Source organism: Eumetopias jubatus, unplaced genomic scaffold, assembly GCF_037043125.1.
Source record: "Eumetopias jubatus isolate StellerSeaLion01/CBP00866 unplaced genomic scaffold, mEumJub1_p1.0 scaffold_8, whole genome shotgun sequence".
In the NCBI taxonomy this organism is placed as follows: Eukaryota; Metazoa; Chordata; class Mammalia; order Carnivora; family Otariidae; genus Eumetopias; species Eumetopias jubatus.
In genome coordinates this window covers 8,868,351-8,891,303 of record NW_028274814.1, presented here as the reverse complement: position 1 = coordinate 8,891,303, position 22,953 = coordinate 8,868,351, and the positions used below count along the sequence as shown (strand labels likewise).

The 22,953-nt window shown below is 36.2% G+C and overlaps 1 protein-coding gene across 3 annotated transcripts in view; it reads right to left on the bottom strand.

The window, feature by feature from the left end:
* LOC114203944 (ankyrin repeat domain-containing protein 26-like) overlaps positions 1 to 22,953 on the bottom strand; it is a 112,129-nt gene that overhangs the window by 19,387 nt on the left and 69,789 nt on the right. Inside the window, exons 14-23 of one of the 3 annotated variants that reach the window (XM_088025465.1) lie at positions 20,900 to 21,070; positions 18,570 to 18,603; positions 18,079 to 18,217; positions 13,322 to 13,514; positions 11,499 to 11,682; positions 10,618 to 10,755; positions 8,231 to 9,166; positions 6,685 to 6,837; positions 2,637 to 2,707; positions 2,210 to 2,300 (exon numbers count right to left, since the gene is read on the bottom strand). In XM_088025465.1, the coding sequence (XP_087881591.1) occupies positions 2,210 to 2,300; positions 2,637 to 2,707; positions 6,685 to 6,837; positions 8,231 to 9,166; positions 10,618 to 10,755; positions 11,499 to 11,682; positions 13,322 to 13,514; positions 18,079 to 18,217; positions 18,570 to 18,603; positions 20,900 to 21,070 (2,110 nt within the window). Of the gene's footprint in view, positions 1 to 2,209; positions 2,301 to 2,321; positions 2,708 to 6,684; positions 6,838 to 8,230; positions 9,167 to 10,617; positions 10,756 to 11,498; positions 11,683 to 13,321; positions 13,515 to 18,078; positions 18,218 to 18,569; positions 18,604 to 20,899; positions 21,071 to 22,953 lie in introns of those variants that run through there. The other 2 variants (XR_015768747.1, XM_088025464.1) reach the window with 2 other exon arrangements.

Sequence of the window (22,953 nt, the reverse complement as noted above, 5' to 3'; positions counted from 1 at the left end):
AATCCCATTTTATTTCTAAATGACAGCAGCCACTGTTAGTCCCTGACCCTTGCTATTCCTCATATCAAATCCTCTCACAGTTGGTTCAGTCTCAAGGCTTCAAAACCAGATTCTCTAATCTACATTTCCAGCCTTGGCCCCTTTACTGAGGTCATCTCTACTTTCCGATCTTCCTTCTAGTTCGTCACAGACAATATTCTCAACCACACACTCAAAAACCATTACCTGATGTGGATTACCTTTATAGACAGCTAAATTTTTTTAAGTTTTTAAAATTTTTTTCTTTGAAGTAGAGAGTGCTGAATAGGGGAAGGAGCAGAGGGAGAGGGAGAAGCGGACTCCCAGCTGAGCAGGGCTCCATCTCAGGACCCTGAGATCATGGTCTGAGCCGAAAGCAGACGCTTAACTGACTGAGCCACCCAGGTACCCCTAGACAGCTAATCTTGTACCTTTTCTGTTGACTCTTTTTGGTATTACTTTGAGTGTACTGTTATTTTATAATCGCAGGGGGCACCCTTACCCTTAGGATGCTGACCACCATACTCTGTCTTGCTTTTCTTTTCTGATGCAAATGTCTCTCACAAGGGTCAGACTATCAATGGTTTGCCTTTGTTTTCTTTTGAATAATTTCCTATTCCATAGAGATTTGATCTTATGGAAGTCTTCTTCTGAAGTTCTTTTCAGACACATACTTGACGATATTGTTTGGAAGCTTAAGTCAGCCTAGAGCTATCTCTTCTTCCCAATCCAGATTCTTCACCTCAAAACTATGTCCATCCAATATCTTAACCCAGGTAGTCTCTGCCTTAGGGATTCATGAGATAAAATCCTTCTAGAGATGTGAGGACTATGGACTGAGTTGGTTGAAAGCTAAGTTTTTGTTTCACAGGGTAGACTTTAAAGTGGCTAATAATTTTATGTCATAACCCTAATTCATTTCCATTGGCATCTACAGAATATCTATGGATATTCTTACAAACTTTACAAGATTTGATACCTTCCTTAATAGATTTCTATATGACACCGTAGGGGGACAACTCCTGGCATTCTCATTCACATATTGTCACGTTACTTGCTCAATGAAAAGTACAGTAATACAATGTGACTAATTTATATGACATCTAGAAAAAAAATAATTTTCGATGTTTCTTTGGCCACAAAAAGGACCAGTCAACAGAATGTGCTCATTCCCCTGATAGGTAGAGCTGTATAATGAAATTTGCAAGTATGCAGCTTTTGTGACTAAAAGAAACTAGTGGTAGGTGCATCTACCTCATTGTTCCAACTTAGGACTCACAATGCAGTCTTCTCATCTTAAATCATTGGTAGCCTCTCCTATGAAGGAGGGTATAAATGGCATGATAATCCGGTGCTGCTTGGTAAATAGTTCTATAGTTTTCACTACATATCAATAAGTTGGAATCCTGGATTGCACATTAATTTTTTCTGAGATTGGATTGTTAAATCTCTGAAAGGCTGATTAACTCAAATGAATGAGAAAAAAAATTAGTTCCTGAACTTGCAGTGAATGCTAGGAGCACTATGTTACTATGTAAGGCCCTGATTGATCAGTCGTTTCCACTTTTTCACTGGCATCTCTTTTCCTTTTCAAAATCCAACAAAGAGAAAAATATATTCCTTTGAGAAAAATGTTTGCATAATGACCTAGTAGTCATTCTTGATGAAGACAACAAATTACAAATTTATAATTATAAATCACAACAAACTGTCATTAAAGTAATCCATTCTCAAATCTCACTGAAGGGTTTAGATGACAAGAGAAAGTCAGAATTCAACATCAAATTATTACTCAAAGTTTGGGAATTTTTAAACATACTGAAAAATATTAGTAGGGACTCAGACGTTTATATACCAATATTCACAGCAGCATTACTAAACAATAGCCAAAAGGTGGAAAAACTCAATTGTCCACTGACAGATAAATAAAATGTGGTATGTATAAAATATTGCTTATCTTAGACTACCACAATCTTTTTTATTACAGTCTTACTATAAAAAGTATTACTTTATGAATTCAGTCAACTTCATCTATGAAGAGGAATGATACTACCAGTAGCAAGGAGCAATATGAATATAATAAACATTTTTATCAGTGAGAATTTTCATATTATACAAAATAGTCTTATATACTACTATAGAGAAATAGAAAGTCCTTTTCAGTAGGACAGAAATTAAGAGACTGACTTACCGAACTTGTACTTAACAGGTTTTCCTGAAGTTGTTCAATTTTGCCCTGTTTTTTGACTGTAACTTTTAACTTGTCATTTTCAACTCCAAGCCTAAAATGAATATTTTTAAAATTACTCTCACACGCAAATTTTAAAAGTACCGTATAATTTCTAAACAAACATCTGAAGGTCTTACATAAATTCTTAAAAATTTAAAAAGTAGAAGATTTGGCAATTGTGCCATTTTTCTGGTTGTGTTTTGTAGTTAATGTGCAAAATTTAAAGATAATATGCAAAATTTATGGATTTCAAAATAGCGCAAAGCTGAAACTTTTATCCAGCTTCACAATGATGTACTTATTATCGTAACTGATATCTTTCTCATACTACACTGCTTATCTGCTTTAGAAATACTCAAGTTATTTTCTGTGCTGCTTTAAATTGTACTTTTGCACGTGATCTTTCAACGTTTCAATACATCTTACAGCCTCTGCATGTCGATCTTGTGCTTCTTGCAACTAAGAAAGAAAAAAAAGAAATAATTTTAACTACTGGGAATCTAGTATAAAACCATCATCAGCTGTCTTTGTAAATAAAATTTTATTGGGTACAGCTACACTCTTCTCTCCATACTGATTTATGGCTACAGCAGAGTTGAACTGCTGCAACAGAGACCTAATAGGGCCTACGAAGCCTAAAACATTTACAGGGAATCTGTTTCTCTCTCTCTCAAATAAACAAAATCTTAAAATATTTACAATCCCCTTACAAAAAAGTTTGCTGATTTCTCCAGTTACTAAAATGTAACATGTTTAATGTTTTTAAATTATATTTTATCAGCTAAACCTACAAATTTATATATTGGTCAAAGGGGGAAAGATAGGAAATTACCTTATGGGAAACATTTCCATTTTTGTATTCTAAGCACCACATCAATTATAATTTTAAATATTCCCATATGTGAATGACCATGGCTATTCCAGGGATTATAAAAGTTAACATGTTGCTTTCAGTGACAACTAGATATTTCATGGAATAGTATGAGAGGCATTATCTTCGTAGGAACCACAATGCCTGGGGTCTGAATCCCAACTCACTGGGTATTAGCTGTGTGACCTGGAACAAATTACTTAAAATTTCTGTGTCTCAGTTTCTTCTCTGTAAAATGAAGATAATAAAAGTATCTACCACACTGGGATGTGGGGAAGTTAATTTAGGATATATACATGACCTACTTTTTTTTATTTTTATTTTTTAAAGATTCTATTTATTTGACAGAGAGAGAGAGAGAGACAGCGAGAGAGGGAACACTAGCAGGGAGAGTGGGAGAAGGAGAAGCAGGCTTCCCGCAGAGCAGAGAGCCCGATGCAGGACTTACTTGATCCCGGGACCCTGGGATCATGACCTGAGCCGAAGGCAGACACTTAACAACTGAACCACCCAGGCGCCCCTGTAAATGAACTATTTAGAAGGGTATGTGGCAGGGCGCCTGGGTGGCTCAGTTGGTTAAGCGACTGCCTTCGGCTCAGGTCATGATCCTGGAGTCCTGGGATTGAGTCCCACATCGGGCTCCCTGCTCAGCGGGGAGTCTGCTTCTCCCTCTGACCCTCTTCCCTCTCGTGCTCTCTATCTCTCATTCTCTCTCAAAAAAATAAATAAAATCTTTAAAAAAATAAAAGAAGGTAAGTGGCACACACCAAATTCTGTCTGCAATTAGCATTATTATAGTTGCTGTATGTTATGTTCTAAAAATATTTGATATTTTAGGCAGATGGCAGGCCAATGAAAGTGGTCTCTTATACAAGTTATATTGAAATTGTTCTTCCTACCACTGAAAGGGGCAGCAAATGAGGAGCATGAGGCCCAGAATAAGAATACATCCTCAGTACTTCAAAAAACTTTTACCAATTCCACTAGCTAACAGTACTTTTTCCACTTATAATTTTAACTTACTTCCTCTCTATACTACTCAGTGGACAATCTCATGGACTACAGTGCAAAACAGTACCTCCTAGACTGAGTAATAAATATTTACAGGACCATCAGAGGCAAGGTAAAGCCACTGACGTGGAAATAATGGACTCTTGCTAAATCAACATTCCCAAATCATTTCACGTTTACATTATCTTAGCAACTGTTTGTGTTACACCACTTTAGCAAGTACTCTGATGAATACATTAAGGCTACGTGGTATGGCATATCAGAAAAAACTGTCCCCAGGGGCGCCTGGCTGGCTCAGTGGGAAGAACATGCGACTCTTGACCTTGGGGTCATGAGTTCAAGCCCCACAATGGGTGTAGTAATTACATAAATAAATAAATTCACAAACAAACTTTAAAAAAGAGGTAAAAACAAAAAGAAAAAAGAAAAAAGAAAAGCTGTCCTCGAGCTTTATAGTTGGTAAAGTAATCTCAGTACTGGCTGCAAAATGAAGAAAGGCAAATTTAGACTGTTTTTCCACAGTGAGGGGGAAAAAACAAGCATTTGATTGAACACCTCTCCTCTGTCAGATTAAATGCTCTCAATTTTACATTTAATTGCTTCAAATACATTTAGAATAAAAGCTTTGTTATGTCAGTGTTTTCAATCAGAAATTACTGACATGCTATAAAGTACTTAATTTTATCCTAAAAACTGTTAAGTTAAAATATTCTCAATTTATACAAGGATAGGTACCATGCATATCCCATACCTTCCCCCTTAGATAAACGTGGATGTAGAAAGACAAAATTCTCTCTCATGAAAAAAATAAAACCAACGTAAAATAAAGGACTAAACCGTTCTGCACAGACTAGATGAGACGAGTGTGAAGACAGTAAAGGCCGTGGGAATTAGAATAGTCAGAGAGAGCTTCATGGAGAATGAGAGACTAGGAGCCAGGTCTGAACAGTGTAGGACTAGGCAAGAGGAAGGGAAATTAAAAGGACAGAAAGGACACCACGAGGAAAAGGCTGAGAGAGGGTGAAATCAACCCAATCCACTCCGAGGATGAAATCTGACGGCAGGGAAATCAAAACAGATGCCCAGACAATAATTAAATGAACGTTCAGAGCAGCATTAATGGCCATAAAGTGGGAAACAACCCAAAGGTGCATGAAATGATGAACGAACAAGGGTTTTGGCCCACAATGGAGTAGTGTTTGACAATAAAAAAACAATGAAGCACTGATAGACGCTGTAACACAGATGAACCCTGAAAAGAGGAAGTGAAAGAAGCTAGTCACAAAGGACCACACACCGCGTGACTCCCTGTAGATGAAATATTCAGAATAGGCAACTCGATAGAGGCGGGAAGTAGACTGGTGGTTGCCTGAGGCTGGGGGCTCAAGGGCGAAGGGTTTCTTTTCAGGGTGATGAAAATGTTCTACTTGATGGCAGTGATAGTTGCACAACTCTATGAATACCATCAGAAACATTGAACTATACATGTTAAATGGGCGAATTGTATGGTATGTGCATTATATCTCAATAAAGTTTTTAAAAAATCCACTGGGGGCGCCGGGGTGGCTCGGTCATTAAGAGGTTGCCTTCGGCTCAGGTCATGGGGGCAGGGTCCTGGGATCCAGCCCCACATCAGGCTCCCTGCTCGGCGGGAAGCCTGCTTCTCCCTCTCCCACTCCCCCTGCTTGTGTTCCCTGTCTCGCTGTGTCTCTTTCAGATAAATAAAATCTTAAAAAAAAAAAAAAAATCCAATGGCAGGACCTAGATAATTTTCTTAATTCTTAATTTCTTAATTCTATCTTTTGGGTGTATATACTACATATGATCTGAACATTTCTATGCATTTACAATATATCTAAAAGGAAAAGAAGATGAAGGAAATGCCTAAGTTCAACTGGTTTGTAAAATGACTTTTCTGTACAAGTTATCCTAAAATCAGTACAGATTCTATATCCATTCATAAAAGTGAACATGAGAAATAAGACAATTTTCTGAAACATTCCATTAAACATTATCTTCTGATTTTATATGGCTCACTCATCATGGTAACAGAGATACCATTAAAAAACATTGCAACTGAGTGGCTCAGTTGCTTAAGCATCCAACTCATGATTTCAGCTCAGGATCATGGAATCGAGCTGGCGTGGGGCTCTGTGCTGGGCAAGGAGTCTGCTCGAGATTCTCTCCCTCTCCCTCTGCCTCTCCCCGCACTCACGCGTGTGCATGTGCACGTGCTCTCGCTCTCTCTCAAATAATACATAAATCTTTAAAAAAATTGTTTAGTAGGAAAAAACAAGTCCCTCAATTTCTGTGAGGGATGCACAAGTCTCAACTTTCCTAAGGGTAAATACTGTAAGAAAAAAAAAAACGTATAACACAAATAGAAGAATGAAAGTCAAAGTTTAAGAAATAAGTGCATTGTGAAGATACTAAAATTGCACTAAATTATAATGAAAATACAAAAGAAAGTGGTCCATGGAAATTAGCATCCTAAAACACTTTATATTAACCTGCTACAGATTAACTGTTGACACATGCTACATTCAAAACATACCTGACGTCTGATTTCACCTAATTTCTTCCTCAAATCCTGTGTCTCATCTTCTAAATTAATACGGCAACGTGATGTAACCTCCAGTGAAGCCTCTGACATAGACTGTTTTTTTAGGGCATCAGCCAGTTCTAGCTGAAGGTGTCTCACGGCTACCTAATAAGACGTTTCTGTTACTGATTTTATAAATTATCTTACTATTAAGTTATGTTAATAATACGTAACTCGAACATATGTACTTTGAAAAATATCACCACATACAGGTGTGATCCTCCTGCCTGGTCAGTATTAGGTTACTTAGATAATTAATTCAGCCCCACTATCCATTCCTTGTTGATGAATCTGCAAAGCTTCCCAGCCTACTGAAGTCTCAAAAAGAAATGGGTATATAGGTGAGCCTAGCAGTGGTAAATTCAACATTATGAAATGTTTTCCCTCTTTTTTATTAGAGGCTTAAATTAATGTCAAAGTTCCTCACATATTCCATCCTCTGCTCAAATCCTTCCAAGAGATTACTATCTCAGAACAAAAGTGAAGTCATTCTAATGGGCTTCGAGGCCCTAGATAACCTGGCTTTCACCTCCCTCCCTGACCTCCATTCCTGCTACACAAGAATCCTGCCGCCCCCCATTAATCTGAAAATGGAGATCCAATGCCAAATTAATATATTACAGATACAATTCTCTTTGTATTGGACAAACTCATGCCCAAATGATAGTAATTGAGCTTTGAAAGAAGCAAATTATTTGTAAAATTGCCTTAAAAAATTATAAATAGCAGTGGGAAGATTAAATCAAACAGTTTTGCTAAAGCTCACCACAGTTGTCCCAAATTATAATTTAATGAAAAGTGCCTGCAAAGAGTTAAAAGGTCATAAGATACATGATTTCAGACTAAAAATTCAAATTTATATAAATAAAAATAAAATTATTCCAACCTAAGATGTATAAAAAGCTACCAAAGGAAAAGTACTGACATAGAGCATCTACACTTCAGTTCATGTGGGAAATCTGGAATAAACCGTCAAGTCCATCCACTTAATTGAATCTCAATTTCAAAATGCTCATTTCAGGTATGAACATTTCCATTTACCTATTCATCATGGTATTAAAATGTGGTGACAAAGATTAAAGTTATTATTTTAGCAGTATAAGACTAAATTATTAATATTAGCCTACTATCTATTAACAATTGATAACTTAACCTCTTAAACTTTCATAGACGACACAACAATTTTATTCAAATTAAAGCACCTCTCAAATCTTAATTTTTATTTACTGGATACAAGTTATGCTGAATTAGAGTCTCTATATTTTTTATATTCAACTAGATTCAAAATTCAGCCATAATCATTCAGGTCATGATCTCGGGGTCATGAGGTGGAGTTCTCTGATGTGGAGCCCTCTTGGGATTCTCTCTCCCTCTCCCTCTGCCCCACTCCCTTTCATGTGCAGGTGCACTCTTTCTCTCTAAAAATAATAATAATCAAATATTACTTGGAATTTTCTCTTAGAAAGCTTGAAAAATATTTATCTTTCTGGATACTTACTTCTCTTTCTACCTTCTCCTTTTCATACTGATACATTCTTTCTTTTAAAAGATTACATTCATTGATTAACTCTTTATTTCTTTCTTCCAGCCAAAGACCTTGTTTTTCACTTTCAGCTTGAAGTTTTTTTATGATATCCTGAAACTGGTCTTGGATATTAATTACGACATTTTCTTTACTGGCAGCTTTGTTGTGAGCATCGTCTAGTTGCTGTTGAAGCAACACATTTTCACTTTGTAGTTGAGATAATCTCTCCTCTAAGGATTCCTGCTTTCCGTGTTCATTTTGATACATGTGTTTCATTTCCTTTTTCTGACACTGTGTTTGACTTAGGTCTCTTTGTACACATTCTAAAGCCAAAGTCTTTTCCCTGAGAGCATCTCTTGTGTGATGGAGCTCAATTTCTAGAGTATTGAATTTACTTTCAGCTTTAGAAAGGTTTTGAGAAAGAAGCTCATTGTTTTCTTTTAGGTTAGACACATCAAACTTCAGTTTGTCCTGCAGACGAAACCATTCATCTTCTGCTCTCTGGAAAGCAAGTTCTAGGTCTCTTTTTGATGCCTGACTTTGATCATAATCCTCTATAGCAGTAGCTAGTCTAGCTCGGTAAGATTCAACTTTTCTGTCCAGTCTGTCTTTGTTTTGCTTTTCATTCTCCAGTTTAGACTTTAGCATTGTATTCTCAGTGGTCAGAGCATTAATCTGTCCACTATATTCTAATATTGTTTTTGTTAATGTTTCCACCTTCAGTTTTATGATCTCTTGAAGACTGACATTCTTTTCTTTTATAATTTCAATGCCTTCACAATATTTCTTTTCCATGTCCTGGTTCTTATTGTTTATTGTGTCTCGATCCAGTCTTAGCATGGCAATTTCATCCTGCCACATGTGGGTTTTAGGCAACAGATCTTCTTCTTTTTCATGACTATTAGAAATCTAAGTAAAACAAAAGAGACTTTTAGCTGGAATTCAATAAAATGACATTATCATGATTTTCTCTGAAATTAAAGAATAACCTATGTTTATACAATGAATAGGTTGCAGTTGGTGGATATCCCAACTGGAAAAAAATAAAGTTGGGTCCAAACCTCAAACTTTAGACCAGCATAAATTCCCACAGGTTCAAAAATTTAATTGAAGACAGTGAATGCATGAAAGGAAAAAAGAAACCAAGACAAAATTTTTAAGAATCTCAGAACTGGAAAGGTCTTTCTCTGATTTACAACAAACCCAGAAAGCCTGAAATAAAAGATTAATAAATCTGATTACACTAAAAACTGAATTTACAGTCTGATATCTAACACAGCTCCCCCACAATAAAATCCCTAGCTCTGCATTTATTTTGACAGATTAAATTTCCTAAAATTCTTTTTTCCTGACAATATTCCATAGAAATTCTACTTTTCTAACGTTTCTATAGTCAGTTATAAGAATTACACCTACTGATAACTGACAAATCTAAGCACTATACTATAAACACTTCTACATACATCAGTGAACTTTTTGGTGATGACAATTCTAGAATGGAGAGCTTAAAAACATTAAGTGAGCTGCAGGACTTTCCCCGGGTCTTCTTACTTCACTACTAGTGCTCTTACACCAAACCGCAGCTCTTCTCTAGTGTAAATCATAAATACAAAAGAAGCCTTATGTTTCAAAATACTGATGGTAAATAAGGTAAAATTTATACAGCTCTTAGAAAAATCATGAGATTATTTGCTGCTGCAATAAATTTTATTTCCTCTTCATGATGTTTAAAATGTTTAAAATAGGGGAAAATACACTGAGCTATTTTAGGAGGAATACAACCCTCATCAATACGTTATCATTAGCATAGGATTGTTTCAAAAGCGCTTTGGATACTACTTGGAGCAAATGGCTACTTTTCTCAAAAGTAGAGACTAAATCCAAAATAAAGTCTCTGAACAGGCTACACTCTTCCTCCTGTTCATCACTGGCAGTGTTAAGCTAACTTCTCTTTCAATACAGAGGTGATGAAGTAACTGCCAAAAATTGAAACATATGTTGTTAGTAGCAATAGTTTTGAGCATATGGAAAGCTCATCAATTCTTATGGAAAATAATAAAAGCCTCTCCTTTGGATGAGGACATTATGAACGTCACTATTTGACTCTTGCAGACAAACGCATTTAAATTAAGGATATTACTTTATCCACTGGACCAAAAATGTCACCACCCCCTTGGCCCCCCCAAATACATACACACACACACATATGCTTTAAAAATCCTCTATGCTTTCCATGATCTACGGTGTTGGTTTTTAAAATATATATATGCATACATGGAGAAAAAATAATTTTAGAAAATAAAATGTATATATATACAAATACATACACATATGTACTTAAAAATAACTAAAGAAAATACCCCAGAATTCATTCTGTTATTAGCCACTTCCATCTCTGTTTGTTTGCAAAGGTGATTCTTTAGGATTCCATCTTGTAATACTCTGGCATTCTGTTCTTGAGAAAGTTGTAACTTAGCATCATTTCGCTCTTCTACAACCTAGAGACATGTTTTCATTAGGATTTTGGATCACACCATTAAAAAAAAGTCAAAAGCTTAAGAGAACTTAAAAAAAATGTTCAAAAGTAGTAGCCTTTTTAAATACAAGGATTTTTATCCTGCCTGAATAACTCAAATTTTAATTTGAATGACAGCTAAATTTGTCATAAAGTAAAAGTACAAGAAGATATAGAATGTGAAATAAAATTTCTTTACAAAACATTGAACTAGTTCCATCATAGTCTCAAGGCGATTTAGCCTGTATTTTAACATTAAAAATCCAAAACTGGGGTGCCTGGGTGGCTCAGTTGGTTAAGTGTCCTACCTTTGCTTTTGGCTCAGGTCATGGTCTCAGGGTTGTAAGATCCAACCCCGAGTCGGGCTCTTCATTCAGCGCACAGTCTGCTTGAGCTTCTTATTCTTTTCCCTCCCTCTCCCTCCCCCTTTACTCCTTCCCTTGCTCATGCTCTCTCTCTAAAAATAAATAAAATCTTAAAAAAGAAAAGCCAACATTCACATTTATCTCAATTTACCTTCTATCCCTTCATTCAGGAAATATATAGAGAGCATATAGGAGAAGCCAAGAATCCCAATAAGTTAATAATTTTAGCTAAAAATATTATAGTTCCTATTAGGATAAAATTAAAGTTTTTATCTATTTTATACCTAAATAATATACATTAAATCAAGGGGATATTATAAATAATATTGATCGAAATAGGCAATGTTTATCAAAGATTTACCTGATCCAAATTATTTCTTACAGTCCTCAATTCCACATCTAGTGTTCCAAGAGAAAGTTCAAGTTGTTGTTTCATTTCGATTTCTTTATTATACTGCTCTTCTTTTTCTCTGAATTGCTCCCTCATTTTTTCATATAATATATCAGCATTTCTTCTTTTTTCTTTTTCACGTTTTAAGGTAAATCTGCAAATAAATGTGCTTATTTTAAAATGTTTTGTAAGCGATAAAAAGTTCATTTTATGATCTGGTTCCACATACCTTGGTTTATTAGCCAAATGAAATTTCTATGTTCTCAATTTTTTTCCTTTCTCGGGCTCATGTTTAATTTCTCACTTCAATCTCTTCCAAAAGATATATACAGTTGAAAAGAAGCAATGAGAAAGCATTACGCAGCTTAGTAATAAGTTTTAGTACTAACTCTGGTAGATATTGTAGAGAAAGGAATTTTGAAATTATTCAAGAAAGTGAGAATTAAAAATTATCATTTTTCCCATATAGTCATAATCACTCCTCCTCCATTAGAACAGATAATTGAGTTACTAATTAAAAAGAGAAGTTGCTCTTTATAAAAAAGTTTATAAATTCACTAGAAGTACATTTCTATTTCCCAAAACATCACAGGTACCTCCAAAAATAATTTGCAGTATAAGACAGCATCTGCAGATGTCATTTACACAACATACACCTGCAGATTACTGTGATCCAGGACTAGGCTGGGGAGTCGAATATCTGTTGCCCTATACATTTTATGTTTCTTCTGCAATACTCTCAATTTACCTTGTTGATTATTATTCATTTTTTTTAAGATTTTATTTATTTATTTGACAGAGAGAGAGAGCACAAGCAGAGGGAGCAGCAGGCAGAGGGAGAAGTAGGCTCCCTGCCGAGCAGAGATCTGGAGATGGGGCTCGATCCCAGGACCCTGGGATCATGACCTGAGCCAAAGGCAGACCCTTAACCAACAGAGCCACCCAGGCGCCCCTATTATCCATTTTATAAATCATTTGAAAACCCCTTTTAGAACAACACAGGATCCACATTAAGTAAACAATAAAGAGTCGTACGTGCTTACAGCATAGACTTTTGGATTAATTTTATGAGAGAGATTGAAAAAACTGAGCAGTAATCATTTTCCATCTTACTTTTTAATCGCTGCGTATGTTTAAAACTGAATAAATTTTAAAAAGTTTTCCTGTCTTGAGAAAAATGGCCATTTCATACTCTGTTGATGGGCATAGAAATTAATATAAACTTCCCTGAGAACAGTTTAAAAATAGGATCAAAGACCTTCTTTAAAAATTTTTATACTTTAAGCAAACAATACTATATTGAAGAATTTATTCCAAGTAACCAGAATTGTAGAAACAGATTTATATAAAGGATATTCCTTACAGCATTAATTAAAGTATAGAAAAATGGAAAATAACCAAAATTCAATTTGTTAAACAAGGAGGATTCCATATGGTGGACTTCTATATGGTCATTAAAATTATGATATGGAATATACATTAAATTATCAGTAGAAGTATTCACTGTCAAGAACTTGCTGAATTATTTTGAAGAATCTCATACTTCACACTACTAAAGAAGTTGTCTTCCCTAGAAAAATTCCATAGGGTAAGGTAGCAATTATAACACTTCTCCTACACATCTGTATTACAAAAGTAAGTAGTTCAAGGGGCACCTGGCTGGCTCACTTGGTAGAGCATGCAACTCTTGACCTCGTAGCTGTGAGTTCAAGCCCCACACTGGGTGTGGAGCCTATTAAAAAAAAAAAAAAGGTAAATAGTTCAAATATTTCCTTAAAACCAAGATGTCATACCTCAAACGGCCAAGTTCTTGTTCCCACTTCACTTTTTGATGCTCCAACTGCGATTTCAATTCTTTTGTTTCTGATAGCTCCTTTTGTAGTCCATTAACCTTATTTTCCATTTTTTTATTTTTTCTTTTAAGTTGTTCTACTAATCTTTTATACGAAAGAATCACATCCTGGATTTTTAGTAAAGTAGCAGAATCTACATCAGAGAAAAAAACAAGAACAAATAAAACATATAGGGCGCCTAGGTGGCTCAGTTGGTTAAGCATCCAACTCTTGGTTTCGGCACCGGTCGTAATCTCAGAATCCTGGGATCGAGCCCCGCATCGGGCTCCACACTCAGCATGGGGTCTGCTTGAGATTCTTTCCCCCCTTCCCCTCTGTTCTTCTCTCCCACCCCCCCGCTCATACTCTCTCTCTCTCTCTCTCTCAAATAAATTAAATCTTTAAAAAAAAGAAATAAAATATATGAGTATTTTTTGCATATGAAGGACTATGTGTTTTCCCATTCACTCACTCACGCATTAAACAAATATATATTGAATGACTTCAATATAAAAGATATTTTAGAGGTGCCTGGGTGGCTCAGTCAGTTAAGTGTCTGCCTTCAGCTCAAGTCATGATCTCAGGGTCCTGGGATCAAGCCCCGTGTCAGACTCCCTGCTTACTGGGGAGTCTGCTTCTCCCTCTGCCCTGCCCCTTCCCCCGCTCGTGCCCTCTCACTCTCCTTCTCTCAAATAAATGAATACAATCTTTAAAAAAGGAAAGAAAAAATGACCAAAACCTTTCTAAATAATGAAAACTATCATCCCACAGATCCAGAACGATCTGGCTAGGAGAGAAGAAATGGAAGTAAGCTATCATACTTTTCTTAAACTACTACGATGTGGTATAACATTACTCAAAGGTGGACTGTGATGCTTAAGTCATATACTTTAAACCCTAATCACTAAAATAGCACAACTAAAGAGTTATAGCTAGAGTAAGCAAAATACACACATACGCATACTCACATAAATAAAACTAAATCATAAAAATTACTTGATTAATCTAAAAGAAAGCAGAAAAAGGAGAGAATAGGAGCAAAAAGCAGAAAGGACAGATGGAAGTCAAACGATATGATGACAGATTCAAATCCACCACATCAATAATCACATTAAATGAAAATGGTCCAAAAGCCTCAAGGAAAAGGCAGACTGTCAAAATGGATGAAAAAGGAAGACCCAACTATATGCCACCCATTAAAAAAATACACCTTAAGTGTAAAGACACAAATTTTTTAAAAGGCCAGAAATATGACAGACCACACTAACAACTTGACAAAAGAAGGCTGAGCCTGAGTGGCTATACTAATACCAGACAAAATAGATTTCATGGCAAAACACATTAGCAGCAATAAATAAGGTCATTTTATAATGATAGAAGGGTCAATTAAAAGAAGCATAACAAACCTAAATGTTTATGCATCTATTAATAGGTTCAAAATACATAAAGCAAAAATCGATAGCATTACAGAGAAACAGGCAAATTCACAATTATAGTCTGAGATTTCAATAGGCAGAAAATCAGCAAGGATATAGTAGACTGGAACACCACCATGCTTCTCAGCTATCCATGGAACACTTACCAAAGGAGACTATATTTTGGGTCATAAAATAAATTGTAATAAAAGGAGCAAGTCAAAAGGACTGAAGTCATGAAAGTGTGCTCTGTGACCACAAACTAATTAACACACATCTAAATAACCCCTAGGTCAGGGCACCTGGGTGGCTCAATTGATTAAGCATCTGCCTTCAGCTCAGGTCATGATCTCAGGGTCCTGGGATCAAGCCCTACATTTGGCTCCCTGCTCAGAGGGGAGGCTGCTTCCCCTCCAGCTCATGCTCTCTCTCTCTCTTTCTCTCTCTCTCTCACACACACACATAAATAAAATCTTTAAATAACCCCGGGTCAAAGAAGTAATGACAAAAGAAATTAGAAAGTATTCTGAATTGAATACACATATTAGAATTTCTGAAATCCTGCTATAGTAGCACTCATATGAACATTTACAGCACTGAATGTATATATTAAAAAAGAAGAAAAGTCTCAAATTGATGACCTTTGCCTCCACCTTAAGAAATCAGTAAATTAGTAGTTAAAGTTTGATAACCTTTGGTTATGTAGAAAATCTGACAGAATTTTTTAAAAAGCTACTAGAACTAATAAATGAACTCATCAAGTTTGGAGGATACAGAATCATTATACAAAAATCAACTGTATTTCTACATATTAGCAATAGACAAAAATTAAAATTTAAGAATTAAAAATTAATTTTAATTATTAATTAAAAAATTGAAACTGTATTGAAAAATAAAAAATAACCACAGGTAATAACATAAAAGATAGAAAGACTTATACACTAAAAACTACAAAAGATTACGAGTCGTTTTTTTTTTTGAGAAAATGACAAACTGATTCTAAAATTCATGTGGAAAAAATAAATAAATAAATACAATTCATGTTCTGGAAACACAAAGGATCTAGAATAGAATACCAAAGAACCCTGAAAAAGAACAAAACTGGAGGACTAACACTAACCACCTGAATTCAAAAATCATCATACACTGGTAGTAATTAAAACAGCATGATATTGACATAAAGAAGGCCCAAGAGATCAATGGGACAGTCCATAAATAAGCCCACACACATATGGTCAAGTGGTCCTGACAAAGACACAATGGCAGGAAGTGGAGAAAACATAGCCTTTTCAACAAATGGTGCTGGAAAAACTGGATATTCATATGCAAAAAGAATGAACCTGGATCCATACTATGCATCATAAATAAAAAAAAGAATAGAGAATGGGGGCGCCTGGGTGTCTCAGTTGGCTGAGTGTCTGCCTTGGCTCAGGTCATGCTCCCAGGGTCCTGGGATCGAGCCCCATGTCCAGCTCTCTGCTCAGCGGGGACCCTGCTTTTCTTTCTCCCTCAGGCTGCCATTCCCCCTGCTCATGTTCTCTGTCAAATAAATAAATAAAATATTAAAAAAGAATACAAAATGATGACACGGATCACATGGATCACAGATCTACATGTAAGACCTAAAACTATAAAACTTTGTTTTTAAACTACGAAACTTCTAAAAGAAAGCATGAGAGAAAACCTCTGACTTTGTGCTAGGCAAAGATTTCTTAGATAGGAACACCGAAAGCAAAAATCCATAGAACAAATGGATAAACCGGATTTCATCAAAAAGAAAAACTGCTCTTCAAAAGACACTGTGGAAAGAATGAAAAGTCACAGATTGGGAGAAAATAGAGGTGAGGGGCGCCTGGGTGGCTCGGTCATTAAATGTCTGCATTCAGCTCAGGTCATTATCCCGGGGTCCTGGGATCGAGCCCCGCATCGGGCTTCCTGCTCAGTGGAGAGTCTGCTTCTCCCTCTCCCACTCCCCCTGCCTGTGTTCCCTCTCTAGCTGTCTCTCTGTCAAATTAATAAATAAAATCTTTAAAAAATATATAGGTGATAAAGGAACTATATCTAGAATATACAAAGAATTCTCAAAACTCAACAAATAAGAAAACAACCTAATTTTTAAAATGACAAAGGATTTGGATAGTTCAAAGCAGATATACAGATGGCAAATAAGCACATGAAAATATGCTCAACATTACCAGTTATTAGGGAAATGTATATTAAAACCATAATGATATATATATTACATACCCATCAGAATGGCTGAGATTTAAAAAACTGACAATACTAAGTGTTCATGAATATACAGGGAGAAATTAGAACTCTCATACACTGCTGGTGGGAATGGAAAATGGTACAACTACTTTAGAAAACAATTTGGCAGTTTCATGATAAGGGAATATAAAGAGACATGAGACTTACGGGTGATAGATATGTCAACTGCCTGAATTACGGTTATGTTTTCATAGACATATACATATGTCAAAACTATCAAACTATACACTTCCTATATGTGCAGTTTACCTAACTAAAGCTGTTGGGGGAAAAAAAAGCTCTATTATAGGAAAAAACATCGAAAACAGTGGCTGAGACACAGATGGAAAGAAGGATCTGAAACAGGGGTGCCTGGGTGGCTCAGTTGTTAAGCGTCTGCCTTCGGCTCAGGTCATGATCCCAGAGTCCTGGGATCGAGGCCCGCATCCGGCTCCCTGCTCCGCGGGGAGCCTGCTTCTCCCTCTCCCACTCCCCCTGCTTGTGTTTCCTCTCTCGCTGTGTCTCTCTCTGTCAAATAAATAAAATCTTTAAAAAAAAATTAAAAAAAAAAAAGAAGGATATGAAACAATACAAGATGAAGCTAGAGTACTGCGGTCTTTCACCTTAGAGCAATGAGAAGTAATAGCTAAGCTTTAAGCAAGGGGGTAATGTGATGAAACATGAATTTTTAAAAATTATGATAACTACGGTTGCAGTGGAGACCAAGATTCTGGGAGGTGGAATGACAGGGAAAACAGTCCTGAGGTTATTTCAGTATTCTAGGAGAAAAATAATGGTAACCCGACCTTGGGTGAAGGCACAGAAGAGAAGCGGAGTTAACAACACATCAGGTGTGCCATTCCCATGACAAAACATAGAGTGGAAATTATAGCCCTTTGGCTGAGAGTATTCAACAATTCTCTGTTTTCATATAAAACGTATTTCTGAGATGAGTACCGCATGAGTGTTGTGTGGTACAGCACTATACAAGATGTGCACGTATTACTACGGTGATATACGTACAAAGGCTTTATATTGATACAATGGTCCTACCTTTACAATCCTTGCCAACTTGTGCAGGTAGCGACACGCAACTCATATAATTAGAGCAAGGCAACTTGGAACCCTCTGAAGCTGTTCCAGATGACTCAGTTAAGTCAAGGTCATCCATAAAATTCATTTGCTTTTTGACCTACAAATAAAAAATACTATTTCAAAATGTCCCCCAAATATTCATAAAATATACCAAGTGTAGAGAGATGATCAATACCCATCTTTTTATAAGAGCAAAAACATAGGTACTTTTTAAAAGAACTGATTTTTATCAAAACGACCTTTATCAATAATTAGTACTTCTGAATAACTTTTTCACAATAAATGTCTATACAACAAAGGAAGATTTTCTATTTTTTCACTATACCTTTCCTAAAGTAATTTCTTACCATGGAATAACATTTCTAATAAGTATTATTTATCAAAGTAATATAAGAAAGTGAAAATTAAAAAATTCATAAATGAAATAAAATTATATATATATTTTTTACCTCTTTCTTTTCATGAGATGTTTTCTTTGCAGGTCTAAGAAAAAAAAAACAATTCACATCAGGCAAGTATTAAATACTTAAAATACAAAGAATATCTAAATCATAGCTAAACAATATTATTAATAATATTAACAAAGCATTAAATTTAGATAAAATGGACAAAAAGCAAAGGAAAATCATAATGTTACTTGCATTATTTGATACGAAGAAATACACCACATTTTTTGTTGTCATTTTCAATAAAAACAAGCTTTTATTGGCTCTAAAAACTATTTGGAAAGTGCAAGTTGAGTTCTTATATGAAAGAAACCCTTTTTTAATAATCATGATACTAGTGTTTTGAGGATTTACTGTGCAACTACTATGCCTCATTATGAACGCTGTACACATCTTAAAAGTATTTTAAGCCTCACAACAATCTTATAAACATAGGTACTCATATTAGGTATTTTACACAGGAAGAAAATGAGGCACAGAAATAAGTAACTTCCCCAAGCCCATACAGCTGGTCAGGAGTAGACCCAGAATTCAAATCCAGGATATGTGCCTTCAAAAACATGTGTTTTACAATATGTGGTGAAAGTAATATTTAAGTCTTTCTAACTAATATGATAGGAAATGAATCTACTATTATTCCATTTCTAGCTATAATTATACTCTATGAATCTTACACATATTTTTTAAAATAAAAAGACTTCATACCTAGGCAATATTGAAAATCCACTCTCAATAAACTAAAGATCTGCTTCTTCTAAAGAAGTTCATCAATGGCATTCATTTATTCATTCAACTGTTTATTCACAACTACATACTTATGGAGCACACAGTATGTGTCAATGACACTGTTGGTACAGGAACCATGGCTTTTATAATTTAGAACTTTTATACTCTAAAAGTAATAATCTATGATAGATTAATAGTTTATTTTTCAACTATAAATAAAGTCTTTCCCCCTTCCCCAGAATCTAAACAAATATTAACTTAATGCAACCAGATACTTCAAAGTCCCTAACAAAACCATAGCTATTCACGATACTGTCAAAGGCACTGAATATCTAAAATCATCAAGGAATGATCAGTACCACTCAGAATGGCCCAAGAGTTTGTATATTTACTATTATCTATATATTTTTAAGTCTATGAATGATAGTATCTGCACATTCAATTATATGAGAATACTCCACTGTGGAACCCATTCTGAATAAACAACTTCTTGCCACGGGCACCTGGGTGGCTCAGTCGTTAAGCATCTGCCTTCGGCTCAGGTCATGGTCCCAGGGTCCTGGGACCAAGCCCCACATCGGGCTCCCTGTTCAGCGGGAGTGTGCTTTTCCCTCTCCCACTCTCCCTGCTTGTGTTTCCTCTCTCGCTATGTCTCTGTCCAAAAAATAAAATCTTAAAACAAACAAACAAACAAAAAAAAACACCTCTTGCCACAAAACTACATGAATAGGAGTACTAAGGACAATTACTGTAATCTTTAAAAGATAATGTAATACAGGGGCGCCTGGGTGGCTCAGTCATTAAGTGTCTGCCTTCGGCTCAGGTCATGGTCCCGGGGTCCTGGGATCGAGTCCCACATCAGGCTCCCTGCTTGACGGGGAGCCTGCTTCTCCTTCTCCCTCTGCCTGCCGCTCCCCCTGCTTGTGCATTCTCTCTCTCTCTGTCAAGCAAATACAAAAATCTTAAAATAGGGGCGCCTGGGTGGCTCAGTCGTTAGGCGTCTGCCTTCGGCTCAGGTCATGATCCCGGGATCCTGGGATCCAGTCCCACAACGGGCTCCCTGCTGGGCAGGGAGCCTGCTTCTCCCTCTGCCTCTGCCTGCCGCTCCCCCGGCTTGTACTCTCTCTCTCTGTCAAATAAAAAATAAAAACTCTTAAAAAAAAAAAAAAAGATAATGTAATACAATCAATAAGCTTTCTAATATTTGGAAATGCAAACAAAATTAAATAACCATGTCTATCTCTATTGGATCATCTCCAGCAGCATACAAATGTACTCTAAAAGCTCCCATCTTAAAAAAAGAAAGACAATTCCCTTGAATTCCACATTCTTTTTCAGTTATCATCCATTTCTCTATTACCTTTCCCCATAAAAATTCTCTAAGGAGTTGTTTCGACTTATCCATCACAGTCCAGCTTGCATGGTGACTACTGAAAATGCTCCTTGTCAGAGTCCCTTGTCCTCATCTTAACCTTTCAAGCCGTGTGTCTGATATACTTGACTATTTCCTGCCCGAGCCTGTACCTACACTACAGCGTTTTATTTCCAGAAAAAGTAATCACTGCTAAACTTCCTTCAGAGGGAAATGAAGAATTTATAGCTTTTACCTTCCTTCATCCTGATCCATTTCACCTGAAGTGCTCTCATCATTCACTTGTAGTGGACACGAAGTTAGGGAATCGGCCTTCTCAAGCCCTGGCGTAATCACAGATACTTTTGATGTCCATTTTTCATTTTCATCTTTCCTTACTTCCTTCATATGCAAACCAGGATCACTACTTTTAAAAATCCAGTTAAAATATCCATTAAAAAACCAATGTTTTCTAATAATTTTACGGGTAAAGAATAAAAACAATTTTTTTGTAAAATTCTGTTAGCCAGCTCAATTGGCATTTATTAATTCACAGAACAGTTATGAAATCCAACCATATACAAGGAAATACACATCCCTTGCTTCAAAGACAGATACATATACAACTACAATACAGTGTCATTTGTGGGGACAAAACTGCTATGGATCTCTTTGTAGGAGCTGTGGAATCAAGGACCATACAGCAAGGGACCTCGGAAAAGTCGTGCCTACCCATGCATCAGGTGACGGGCACACTCACTACATTCCCAGCTGTGGACCCAGCAATAGCCCATAAACCGGTTCCAGCCCCTTCCTCTCAGCCACATCTGGGAGCCCCTGGAAAACACGGTCTTAGATAATCACCCATGGATGAGAGAGACTTTTTGGAACACCAGATTTCCTGCAGAAAAGTTCCAGCACACCACCAGAGCAAAAAAAATATCAGGTTTGGACACACTGGAAAGGTAGTCATCAAAGGCTACTTCAAATGCAAAGACAGCAATGCAAAACTTCAAAGAATATAAAAAGTCAAGGATATAGGACACCAAATCTTCCAGTAATTGATCTCAAACACATGGAGATCTGTAATTTATCCAAAAAAGAATTCAAAATAGCAGTTTTAAGGAAACTTAATGACCTACAAGAAAACACAAAAAGCCAATTCAGGGCTGCCTGGGTGGCTCAGTCAGGTGAGCGTCTGACTCTTGGTTTTGTCTCAGGTCATGATCTCAGGGTCATGAGATCCAGCTGTGCATCCTGCTTCCACTCAGTGCAGAGTCTTCTTGTCCCTCTCCCTCTGCTATTCCCCCCACTCACACACACGCTCTCTCTAAAATAAATAAATAAAATCTTTACCAAAAAAAAAAAAAAGCCAATTCAATAAAATGAGAAAAACACTGTATGAATAAAATGAGAAGTTTAATAAAGCGTTGGAAGGGAACCTGGGTGGCTCAGTCAGTTAAGTGTCTGACTCTTGATTTCAGCTCAGGTCATGATCTCAGGGTCGTGGGATTGAGCCCCGGGTCGGCTTGAGAATCTCTCACCCTCTCTCTGTCCCTCCCCCGACCTGCTCTTTTCTCTCTCTCCCTCAAATAAATATGTAAAATCTTTTCTTTAGAAAAGAGCTGGAAATAGTAAAAAAGAATTAAACAAAAATTCTGGAGCTGAATAATATAGTGAATGAAATGCAAAAAAGCAATAGAAATCACTGACAGGAAAATGGATCAAAAAAATCTGTGAATTTAAAATTTTCAAATTTTAAAACTTTCAAAAGAGAGAGCAGAGACACAAATAGGAAGATACCTCGTTGTTTATGGTTTGGAAAAATTAATATTGAACATCCACATTATTCAAAGCCATCTACAGATTCAATGCAATCTCTGTCAAAATTCCAGTGACATTTTGCACAGAAATAGGAAAAACAATCCTTAAATTTGTATGGAACAAAAAGGACCCCAAACAGCCAAAGCAGCCGTGAGAGAGAACAACAAAGATGGAAGCATCACACTTCCTGTTTTCAAACTGTTACAAAGCTGTAGTCACCAAAACAGTATATGGAACCTGCATAAAAACAAACACAAAGACCAATGAAACAGAATCAAGAACCCAAAAATAAACCCATGCATATAGTGAAGAGAAGAAAAGATAATCTCTTCAATAAATGATGCTGAGAAAACTGCATATTCACATACAAAAGAATGAAACTGGACCCCTAACTTACATCACTCACAAAAATTAACCCAAACTGGATCAAAGACTCAAATGTACAACCTTGAGCCATAAAACTCCTACAAGAAAACAGGGAAAACA